At 36.7% G+C, this 12,777-nt stretch overlaps 1 protein-coding gene across 1 annotated transcript in view; it reads right to left on the bottom strand.

Moving 5' to 3' along the window:
* Nucleotides 1-12,777, bottom strand: part of SCN3A (sodium voltage-gated channel alpha subunit 3) — a 114,262-nt gene that overhangs the window by 85,385 nt on the left and 16,100 nt on the right. Inside the window, exons 2-3 of the mRNA XM_045846129.1 lie at nucleotides 11,638-11,830; nucleotides 1,840-2,153 (exon numbers count right to left, since the gene is read on the bottom strand). Coding sequence (XP_045702085.1) covers nucleotides 1,840-2,103 — 264 coding nt within the window. The 5' untranslated portion in view covers nucleotides 2,104-2,153; nucleotides 11,638-11,830. The remainder of the gene's footprint in view (nucleotides 1-1,839; nucleotides 2,154-11,637; nucleotides 11,831-12,777) is intronic.

Genomic DNA, 12,777 nt, shown 5'->3' with positions numbered 1-12,777 from the left:
TTATAGGTATTTCATAAAGGAAAGCAGTGCAGCCAACAGTAATGAGAAAACAGTCTAGATGTCTCTCAAAATGGGTCACAGCCACTGTGACGAAATGAAGGTCCAAGTCCGGTTCTCTCAGACAGGGAGGCAATGACACTGACTTTGTTAGCACAGAGAGAACAGCTCTGTTTCCAAGCAGCAGGCTCACATTAACTAAGCTTGAAGCCTGGCATATAAAAGCATAATGCCAACCCATTTACTTACAATAAGATATGTTGCTTTCATATGGACTGCAGGAATCACAATAGCATAACCAGCACAATCATTCATTTTGACCAGATGTATGGAAAAACAAATCATAATAACAAGATTTTTTGTTGAGGTTGGAGTCTAAAAAAACTGAATTAAGTGATTCAGAATGTTTGACATCCCAGGTAGCCCAATGAAGCCCCCAACTTTGAGAGGAAAGTAAGTGGCCTTTATTTTGGAAGGAGAATGCTCTCAGGGATACTATTAAATAAATATCTATCTCCCTTGGCAACTGCTAATGTTAATCCTTAGTATTCTCCCCATTAACTTTTCCAATTCCCTTTCTTAGAGACACTCCCTTTCTTCAAGTAACAAACATTTAATCATGTCAGGGTAGGTGATATCCCTGTCTCTTGAAGGTATTTTTGCAAATATACGCTTTTCAGAGGAGAGTTGTCTCCTGGTTTCTTGGGGATGTCTCGCTGTCATTATTGTGTGTCATAGTACAGTAACTAAATTTCAAAAATTTCTTTTTCAGTTCTACAGAAAAGTGCTGGAATAAATTACTTTTAGAAATATATGAGTATATACTAAATGCTACCTTTTATGAAACTTATTTAAAAGGAAAAAAGAATTGTTTAACTACTTAATTTTGTGTATGGCTTCAAACAGAGCATTTTAAAACTTGCTGCTCAGAGTGTGGCAGCTCGAGTCCCACCCCGAGGCTTGTCAGGAATGCAGGCTCTCAGGCTCCACCCAGATCTACGGAACCAGCACCTGCATTTTAATGATACACCCAGGTGTGTTAGTACATGCATGCAAGCTTGAGAAGCAGTTCTTTAGAGCAATAGGATAGGTCTGCATGGTTGATTGTCAGTTCCTTTAGCCATCACTTATCTTACAAAGCTAAATTGTACACTGCTTAAAGAATGCATTTTTATTAGCCACTTTTTAAAAAGGAGCTGACTTCAACTAATAAATGTGTTCAATGTCTTCTTTAATTTGTAACCTATCAACTCATGGTGATATTAATTTATCTTTATTTCTATATAAAACTCGTTTTATGCTTGTGAATGTGAAATATAAATTGTGATTACAAAATATCAAAAGACTTGATTAAAAAGCATGGAATCTATCATCATTTCAAAAATATATCCTGTAAAATACTGCACAGCTGGTTTAAAAAAACTAGCTAATTCTCACAAAATGATGTGGTTATTCTAACACCAGTAATACCAAGACAAATAAGAACTAAAAAATAACATCTGCCCAAAACTCTTCTTTTGCCTAGCTACAGTTCTGTTGTACACCCTGTGCTTAAATACATCAGCAATATCAGATTTATTGCTTTGTGAATGTCAATTTTAATTCTATCACAATTGCTGTAAAGTTGTAGAAATAGTCCATCTCTTCATATATCTTCACTGTTGCCAAATCTTGACCATTTCTTATATATGTTACTGCTCATTTTAAAATAAAGTTTTAACAGAAAATTGTGATGTATTATGTATCTGAGCCTGAGAAAAGTATATTAGTGTTAAGTGTTTAATTAAAGACTTTACTTTGGAAGTATAACTAAACTTTCAGAAGTATAAAATCAACACCCACTTTCTTACTGATGTAGTACGGGTCCAGGTCTTCCAGTGGCTCTGACACCATCCCTGGAGGGATGTCTCCATAAATAAACGGAAGGTTCTTTCCAGCTTCCAAGTCACTATTTGGCTTTGGTTTGTTCTCATCATCATTGTCTTGTTCTCTCTTGGGGTTCTTGGCTTTCTCTTCTGCAGCACGTTTTTCAATAGCAGCAAGAGATTCTTTAGTGAAAAGGCGGAAGCTTTCAGGTCCCGGGGGTACCAGCAGTGCCTGTGCCATCTTTTCATCCTGCACATTTAATCACGTTTAGCTTCTTGCATAAGAATTCCCTACAACAGGAAACGGGGGTGAGAGTTAGGAAAGCCAGTGAGTGAGGGGGATTAAGAAAATCAGCCAAGATGTTATTTAATGTTTCCTCTAGTAACTTTTTTAAAAGTATAAACATTAAGTAGTGCTTTTAGGGCTGCACTACAAATTTTAACTTGGAAACATCCTCATTCAATCTAATTTTCAATAAGCTAACTTTATAAGTCTATCAAAACTCTGTCCTGAGGCCTTTGAGCCAAGATACAGCATAGCATACTTTTGGTAAAAAGAGTAATGCCAATAATGCTTGTCAAAAAACTTAAGGACTCATTTCTCTCTCTCCTTTTATCACATCTTACTCTCCAAAGAATATTGACAACATGACAATATTATAGACTGACTCATAAAATCTTCAGCTAGGAAAGAAGATTTGTGTACCCCAGACGTTGTTCTGGTAATCACTGCCACTGACCATGGGCTCTCCAAGCAAGGTCTGACTCTCAGCAGGGACAGGGAGGTTGAAACTCTATCCTTTTAGCTTTTCATTCTGGATCCTTCTGGGGCATTTTCTATGGCAAGACCGAATACAGGACAGGGCCAAAGTAGGTTTACGATTGTTTGTATGGAAAATAATACAATAATAAATAAATAATAATACAAGAATAATCTCTGTGTTTCACATGCTCACAACTGTAAACCTACTTTGGCCCCACCTTTTATATTTGCTTTCTTTTCTAACCTGCTGCTCTTTAACTATTGCAAGACGATTTTCAGGTTCTTTCTGAGTCTATATTTGGCATTGTGGCTAAAAGCATGGACTATGGAGCTAGATTCCCTGTGTCCTAAACCCCTGGCTTGGCCACTGATGAGATACATGATTTTGCAAAATGTAATCCTTCAGTGCTTCAGCCTTCATCTATAAAATGAAATAAGTGAACCGACCTCCCACATTATTGTAAGGAATAAATGAATTAATTTACATTAAGTGTCTCCAATAGTTTCTGGAATTAGGAAATACTATTTTAGTGTTGACTATCATGATCTAATTATCCTCAGTTCCTGCACCCATTACTTCTGTTGCGGTGTCAAGCATTTTCAAGTCACTCTCCTTTAAATGTGGTCTTGATTTGCTGGAACCACAGCCAATCACAGAGCTCCAGAAATGCACTGGAAAGTGCAGAGTACAGAGTTCACACATGCCTACCACTTGGCGGGGAGGTGGGGGTGAGCAGGTGATACATGCAGTGGTATTGTTCAATTTCCCAGAAAAGGGAAAGATTCAATCTGCTAGAAGTGTAACAGAACTGTCAAAAATACAGGATATCAGCTACATAAATTTGGAAACATAAGTTAACAATTATTTTATTTTGCACTGTGCCAAAAAATCACATTTTAAAAGTCAAGATAGAAAATGGAAAACAATAACAACAAAATACAAGTATGCCAATCATCCTGTAGAGTGATCTAAAACCATGGCATCAAAGCAATCATCCAGTCATCTGTGACATTTTCCCTGCCCCCAACTACTCATCAAGCATCTGCCCCCACACTATCATAGTTTCCATAGTAGTTTATCCCTAAATGGCTTTTTAGCCATTTAGGGGAAACAGGCTAGCTCCCGACACTCAGCTTTTCCTCAGCAGTTTGTTGCATAGATAATGAGAAACTCTAGAACTTAGAGTAACATAAGAAAAATTATATAGGTTTGTATGTTTTTTGAATTTTTAATCAGGGTTACAGGTTCCCTGTTCTGTTCTAATGACAAAAAAGGATTTTAATAGCTGTTTCTTTCACTGAATTTGTATTTATAATATAACATCATTATACTTCCTGCTACTATAAAGGTATATTCTAAATAAGTTATAAAATATTAGACTCATCAAAAATTGTGCCATTTTTCCTATTAGTTGTGAAAAAGACCTTTTGACATGAGGTAGAACAGGGCTTTTTCCTTTTTTTTTTTTTGGTACTTCATTGAGTGGTGTGTGAATATAAATCAGAAGGTGAGAGAAAAGTGATTCTGTTTTACTCAAAAACAATCAACTATTTATTTTGTGCCTTCTAAATTTACAGCAGAATTTCTGTTCAGCTATTTTATGTCAGGTTTGATGGCCACATAATCAATCCAGCTCTAGGCTGTGTGGAATAATCACAGCTTTTATACTTCTGTGTATGGAAGGAGTTTGCCCTTAACTGTGAGCCTTTAATACCCAGAGATGTGCAGTTCATCTGTCTCTCATCACCTGTCATGAATTGAATGGATAAGGTTCTTCTCAAGTGCTAACTGGAAATGAAACAGCATGACAAACATGTCTTGAGAAATTTCTATGACATATGGTTGCTTTCTTAGGGGAAAAGAAAGGTACTTTTGTACTTGAGCTTGAAATGATTTTGCTTTCTTTATTGACAAAAAATGAAAAATATGTAATAATTGGAACCAGGGATCTGGGTTAGTACTGAGTCTCTTACTAATACTTGGCCTATGTCCTTTAACCGTCCTCATCCTCAGTGCCATTGAAGTGGCTTCTCAAATATGTGGCAATATTTTGCCATACAGAAATAACTAATTTAATTATGTTCACTTAATTGGAGTCTCCTGGTTGCTAAATTTTAAAAATGAAATTAGGTTAAAATAATTACTATAAAAATCCTTCAATAATCTTTGGAGATGACTCTGGTTTCTTGGAAATGACATGGAACTAGGACTGTCACAAAATCATTAACATTTATTTAAAAATAAATAGTCCTTTACCTTCATGTTCATTTACGAAGGCTGGAACAAATAATTTGAGTCTTAGTCAGGAGGAAGTAAAGAAGTCTCTTTGAAATTCTCATATTCTTATTTCTCAAATCCTGAGAAACAGGCTAGCTCCCGACACTCAGCTTTTCCTCGGCAAGGGGAACTATTTGATAGGCTGAGACATTAAAGATTACAAGAAGTAGAGTTTCTGGTGGCTTTGTCTACAACTTTGCTGTTTAGAAACCTCTCATGGTTCTTTGGAAGTTCTACTTTAATTTTAATTCTAGTTTAAATTTTTTCCTTCTTTCTTGTTCTTCCTGAACTTATGATACAGAGCTCTTACATAATTTTATATTCCTTTTAGAGCAGACTTTTAAAAATTAATTTCTACTGATGTCTTGGTGTGGAATATATATTATTAATGAATATATGTGCATTATAATTTATTAAAATAGATCAAATTTAATATACCAAATTTTCTCCAGAGCTGTCCTTTCAAGGACAAAAAAAGATAAGAAAGGAAGATCTAAGATTATCTCTGATTAAAACCAGTGTCCGTGTACGAAGGTGTGTGAGTCAAGTAAAGCCATCCCTGTGCTAATCAATAAAAAAGATTGTGGTTCAAAATATCCTATTATAGAGATGAACCACAGCATTTCAAACCTGGAAGGGAATTAAGATAATTTATTCAGGAAATATTTATTGACAGACGACTATGCATCAATATTGTGCTTGGATTAAGCACTTATGGTGTCTTCCCTTAAGGAGCTGACAGTCTATTGAAAGAGACATGCATTTATACAAATAATTGTAATGCAAGTATATGCAGCTGTCTATTATCTGCACTCCATGAAAGAGAGCAATTTATTGAGCCCAGGGAAGAGAGGAAGAGGTATGGATCAGGGAAGTTCCCCTGAGGAAGTGACAATGAGTTAAGTTTTGTAAACTATTTGGGATTTGACCAATGAGCTGTGGTGGTGGTAGTTGGGGGAGGCTAGGTAGGAAGACATATCTGTAGAGACATCTAAGCAGGAAGAGAGCAAGTACATGGACCTAGAGGTAACAAAGAGCAGGGGAGTTTGGGAGGAACTATAAGGAGTTTATTATGCGTGGAGACTAACGTGCCTAAAAGGGAGTGGTAAGAAAAAGGACCAGAAACTGAGGCAGGATATAGATTACTAAGGGTCTTGCAGAGAACACTAAGGTAAGCTGTGGGCAGGGAGTGACATGGTCAATTGGAAGATTAGAAGGATGATGGCAGTATAAAGTATAGACAAGGAGGGAGTGATCCTAAAAGTATGGTTTTCAAAAGTTTTGGTTTCAGGGCCCTGACCAGATAGCCCTATTGATTAAAGCGACATCCCAATATGCCAACTGTAGTTTTGATCCCTGGTCAGAGAATATACAAGAAGCAACCAATGAATACAACCAATGAATTAGGAAAAACAAATCAATGTTTCTCTTTTTCAAAAGAAAGTTCAAAAGTTTTTGTTTCAGCCTCACTTTATACTCTTAATATTATCGATGACCTCAAAAGAGCTTTTGTTTATGGGGGCACTTATCCATATTTACCACATTCAAAATTAAAAGAAAAATATCTTAAAACTTGCATTAATTAGCTTAGTAATAAACCATTGTATCTTTACTTACAAACAGATGTTTAGTAAAAATAACTATATTTTTACTAAATAAATTTGTTTTTATATTTGGGTAAATTTCACTGTCTGGCTTAATGGAATATAGCTAGTTTCTTATATCTGTTTCTGCATTCAATCTGTTGAGATATGCTGTTTTTATCAAAGTACATTAAGAAAATCCCCAGACATATATGTAGCTGGAAAAGAAGTATTTTAGGTTAATTGTCTTTTCAGGCAATTGTGGCTACTCTTCTTGGATACACACCAAAACTACAAATGGTAGTTTCTTAATTTAGTTTCATAGTGGAATCTGAAACCATATCAGTGAACTTTAATTGATCTTGCGCTTTGTGTGCATTTTATACCATCGTGTATGAATAACTTAGTAAATATTGGTGCACCTTTGTACATATTTTCCAAACTTGACAAATTTAATTATATAACATTCAAAAGTCACATTTGTTAATATAATCATTGATCTTATGAGAAAAGTCCTAATGTATTGGGAAGCTGTCAAGCTCCCAGTGGCAGGTACAAGTTTTCCAAAATCCCAATTTCCACTTGAAAGCTCCAGTTTTGAATGTCAACAAACGCTGCCACTTGCTTTTCCTGAAGTGACAGGCTTTTCCTTCGCTCATTTTTTTGAGAAAATATCTGCCAAATACCTGAGTCTGAATAACCATGGTTTGTCAGTTCTTCTTTCAAGTGAAAGTGGTGTTCCACGGGAAAATGTAGGTGACTTATTTTGCTCCTGACTCAGACAATCACACAAGTGCTTTTCCTCAAAACAACCACGGTGCTTCAGCTGCCACAGAAAGTCTTCGTGTATTCTTCCCATTTCATTATACAGAATATTACAGACATGTGCTCTTTAGGCTCAAGATTGAATAAAATTAATGGTATGTACTGGTTCATCAATGATGTTCTTACGTGAATCGGCATTTTTTTCTTACTTCAAGTGTGTGGTAAAGAAAACAAGAGCTACTCCTCAAGATCGATGCTGTTGCCTTGAGTCCTGCTAAGCCATTAGCAGTTTTACCCTCACAAGTTCTATAGCATCGGTACAAATGCCAAAGCAGTGGGAAAAGGCAAATGTTGTCTTCATATTATTAAGAAAACAATTTAGACCTTGCAGTCTTTCCCGAAAGGGGTTCACAAATTCCCCAAGTTGTCTGTAAACCACCCTTTGAGTACAGCTGCTCTAGAATGAAATAATAGACACCACAGTCAAGAGAAAAGAGCAAGAAATGTTGACCAAAGCTTTATTATTTAAGAGCATAGCCTTAGCAGTCAGAACTGCATTCAAGCCCTGGTTTGCTACCTCTAGCAGTGTGACCTTGGACAGTTGATTTTATTCTTTATAATCTTTAGGTTACCTATCTGCACATTACCTACATTATCTGGATATACTAATAGCACATACTTCATAGAGTTAATGACAAAATGCACCTAGAGGGGGAGCACAGTACCTAGAAGATAGTAGGCCATCAATAAGTCAGGGAGTAAAGAAACCGTGGGCAGAGGACTGTTTTCAAGGCATGAGTAGGAGAGAGAAAATCACTGAGGTTTTGTGATGACTTGATATGGGGTGTGGGGAGGGGAGATGTAAGAGTTATGGGATTAAGCTCATTCCCAGATTTCTGGTTTAAGCCACAAGTTGTTATTAACCCAACAGATAAGTGGAGGTTTGTAGGTCATGATAATAAATTCTGTTTGGTATTTATTTAGTTTGAGATGCCTGTGAGACAACTGGGACTGGGTATGTAATTAAAATATGGGTCTGAGACTCAGGAAAGCCATCTGGTCTGGGCAAATATTGATTAAAAAATCAATGGTTGAAACTGAAGCTAAGAACATGCATTACATTGTCAAGGAAAAAATTAGAAAGATGAAGAGACAGACTCTTGTGACTACCATTTTCTAAGGAGAGGGTACCCAGAGGATATTAGACAATGAAGTCAGAGCAGTTACATGAATGCCAAAGGAGGGATTTCTGAGATGCTAATTAAAAAGCATATATGGGGTATGATGATTAGTCCAACTCCCTGCCTTTAAAGTAAATGAGGTACAGGCACGGAGAAGCTAAGTAATCTTCGCTGAAATGTCTGCTGACGAATATGAATTGTTGTTCTGAGGCAAAGCATTTTCTACACATTCTATACTTTACTAACTTTTCCTGTTATATTTGACATTTTTCTCTTGAATCTTACTATCGTAAAGATCTAAGCTGCATGTAAATTACTACAGAAAAACAGATTTGTATAGTTCAATTCAATTTTTGAGGACCACCTATCTGTATGCTAATGTGCTAACATAAGCTTCTGAAACTGTATGAAACAATATTTGTTAATGAATCAGGTTCTGAAAAAAATGACATAGTAAACATTTGGGATATGCTGTGGCATTACTGAGGCAAAGACAAAAGTTTTTCTTTCTTTCTTTTTTTTTTATTAGTCACATAGCCTGTGAGTTCTCATCTTGTTGACTTTTCCGGAATCACAATATGGCAACTTGTATTGGTCTATAACCTATTAGTAACCTTTAGTAAAATAGTCTCTCTCTCTCTCTCTCTTTCTCTGCAACAGTTTTGATGATTATGTTATAGACAAAAATCAATTAGTTCTGGTCTATTGCCATGGAAACAAAGTTATGTCAGAGGCTATAAATTTGCCGTCTTCAAAGATAGAAAGTTGCTTTGTGTCACACAATTTGAAAGATCAGAAAAATACCCCACAGTGTTCTTGATGAAAGCAAGTTGTCAGGAAAAGACGGGGTCCATTGCTCAGCAAGGGTGCTGTGTCTCTGCCTGACATCAGAAGAGATCATTATAAGAAAGACATAATCTAAAGACAGGATGGACCAATTATTTATCCTCATATCAAAGGAAAGTTTTAATTTTTTCAAAAGGAGTTTTCACCTTGGGTTAATTAATGATTGTCAGGTATTAGTATTTACCTGACTGATATAGTCTCAGGCAGCATATGTGACCATGAGCTCACTATATTATGAAAGGAGTACAGAGAGGAATCAGCACATTATTGTAACCACTGAACACTCTCCAGAGCACAACTCAATATTATTTTACATATTTCAAAAGAGTTTTGAAATAATGCCTGGTTGGTGTACCCATCTAACTAGGTAGCTTTGCGGATTAAATGATAATAGATAAAACTACTGAGTAATTACTATGTATCAGACGCTCTGTCATGTAATTTATGCATATTAATTTATTTAATTACCCTTTTAATTTTATGAAGTTAATATTATTATTATTCTCACTTTACAGATCAAAAACTTAAGGGCAGGTTACCTGATTAGGTTACCTGATTTGTTACCTGATTATATTAGATCACTTAATCAGGTAACAAAAGTATAAGTCAAGGAGCCAGTATTCGAACACAATTGGTTCAGGAAATAGTCTTGTCCTCAAGACTACAAAATGAAATTTTTAGTTTAAGTTTTCTAAAATGGAATTAGTATAAGTCAGCTACTTTATTTAGAGGTTACTATATAGAGAGCCCAATATTGTGAATGGTGTGGTGCAACCTGAGAAATATAGCACTGTAGTCCTCACCTTTGTTTTAATGTAGAAGGTAAAACAAACAGGAATGAATCAATAATAAAAATAAACTCCACATTTAACAGATACATGTTCACATGTGTAGTAAGCACTTTGGAGTTATTTAGAGGTAAATTAAAAGCCTAGGCTAGTTTCTTCTGTATTGTATACTTCCTGCTGTCAGTGTGGTGTCAAAGAATTCAGCATCACTCTTGGCCTGAATAAACCTACTGAGGAGGTAAGTACAGCAAGGCTATCACTATGCCATGGCCAAATACAACTGAAATCTAGACTTTCTCTACCATCATTCCTTTCCTATTAGCAAAACATAGGATTGTCCGCACCTAAGTAGTATTTATTGACTTGCTAATTATTTAGTAAGAGAATCTATGTCTCCCTTTCTCTACTTGGACTTAATGTCTTTCCCGTGGAAAAAATAGCTGTATGAAAGTATGAGTTCATCTCTGTCTTCAGAAATATTTTCATCTCAGAAATACAATAGCTTTTGGGGGATGAAGTTCCCTGTGACTTTGTTCTTACCAGACAGCTATAGCTCAGAGAGACAACTGAGAACTAATGACAACAATTAAGCCAACATTGTAACAGACAAATCAGCAGCATTGGTTTCATTAGCTCCTGCATTTTTCTCTTGTTTGTTTGCAAACTGAAATTGCCTGTTCAACTCCCCAACATCCATTCCACTCCAGGTACCTCCTCTCATCCAAGCCTCCTGCTAATCATTGGTTAAGGAAGAAGCCTCTGGTTCAAAGCTGGTCAAGAAAAGGTGAGAAGTCCACCAAGTGGGTGTCTGTAAAATGGTTCTTCACTCGTAAGAAATAGAGCAAGGAGACAGAATTCTCTGTCTTCTGGACCTTATCGCATCAGGACACGACACATGGGACTACTCTGGTCAACTTACAGTCAGAAAAAAATGACATTCTGGGGCACAGCTGACACACTGAGGGTGGCAGATCACAGAGGCAGGTCTACCCCTGGGTCTTGATGGATCACTCAGTTCTTGGACCCAAACCGCCTCTGTACTGCTTGTTATGTTCAATAAACATTTTTTCTTGCCTAAGAAAGTTTTAGACAGCTTTTCTAGTTGGTAGAAGCTGACACACCAAACAGATAAATATTTCTTGGTTGGTTCAAACACTTGGCCAGTCCAGAGCCAGCTTACAACCAAATGCTAACCACATATTTGGATATCTTTCACCTCATGGAAAATGGTGAGCTATGGATCCAGTTGCCACATAAATATAAAATTCAAGTAAGTACAATCCTGGCTTATTTACTAAATACACAGGATGAATGTATTTCTTAAAGTAGAAATAAATAAAAAGCTAGATTTGTCTCTCTTACATCAGTAGCCCTTGGCATCATTCATTTCCCAGGTCATCTCTGCCCTGTATCTACCTATGTTTGCCATTTTGGAGCAACTAAGTAGCCAGGGGGGAGGAAACCATTGCTCTGTCTTCTCCTTGTCCTGATATAACTGTCCTTGTTAGCTAATAGAAATTTTAATTTACTTTCCACAAACACAAATTTATACCCCCTAGTAATTTAGGTACCTTAGAGAGCCACAGCACCTTTTTCCGGAAAATCTCCAGGCCACTTCTGGGAATTATCTCATTTGTTCTTATGCTATCCCTAGAAGAGACTCTATTTTTATTCCGGTAAGCCACTCTGCCACAATTCCTTGACAGATATCTCATCCCTGATGACCTCTGATGTGGCTTGGTGTCAGCTGTCTTGGTCCATGATCTGTGTAGAAAGGGAACACAGGTGAAGTTAGTCCAGCATCTTGGGCATTTGGACTGAAGTGGGTGCTCTGGCTCTTGCTCTGGCTCTGAGCTTTCATACTTTGTTTAAGCAGAGCCCTGGATCGGGAAAGCAGGACTGATGCAAAGCAGGTGGTTTCACTTTCGCAGGCAGTGTGCCCTGGTGTGCTCCAGGAAGGATGGGGCCAGGAACCACTGCCAAGGATGCTGAGTTGGAGTGGGGCTCTCCTTTCTTCTCTGGCAGCCTTGAATCAGCAACTCGTTCTGAAGGCGTGCTGAAGCTCCAGAGTATCTTCCTGTTCATCACCTCCTACTTCCTCCCCCCTTCTCCCCTGTTTACTTCCCTTTTGCTGCTTTTCTTCAAACGCCAGAAAGACAGAAGAAGCAGACCAGTGGAGTATGTGGTTAAACTGGTGCCATGAGTCAGTATTTTGTTCCTTTTCAGCTCCTTTTCCTCTCTACCTAAAACCCTATTTGATAGTATGACTAAGATAAGACAAATACTTTTTATTCAGTGGCTTCTAAGAGTAAGTTTTAGACAAGCAGATGTGAAAAACCAGCATACTAAATTAAGGCATAACATTAATCTAAGCATAAATATCTGATGTTATACTCCGATCAGCTATAGCCATGAGCAGTGAGTGGCTTAGCCCAGTTAAACTGACAATTATTTCAAAAAATAATATATGTAATTTTAAAATCAGCAATTGATGTTTAAAACAATATTTATTTTAATTCACTTATAAAATGCCCATAGCTTAACTGGTCATGGATTCTCACCAAATCTCCTTTTATAATTTACTCTGACAAAAAAACACATTAAATCTCACTTTTTCATTTTTATACATACTTTTAAAAAAATCTTTGACTCCTGATGAAAACTCACTCCTAAGCCACCAATCTTTTCTTGACTCTGTTATCTGAGTGATT

Source organism: Phyllostomus hastatus, unplaced genomic scaffold (genome assembly GCF_019186645.2).
Source record: "Phyllostomus hastatus isolate PE091 unplaced genomic scaffold, TTU_PhHast_1.1 phas_contig_1, whole genome shotgun sequence".
Classification (NCBI taxonomy): domain Eukaryota; kingdom Metazoa; phylum Chordata; class Mammalia; order Chiroptera; family Phyllostomidae; genus Phyllostomus; species Phyllostomus hastatus.
Note: the sequence above shows the minus strand (reverse complement) of the source record. Positions and strands in the feature narration are given on the sequence as shown.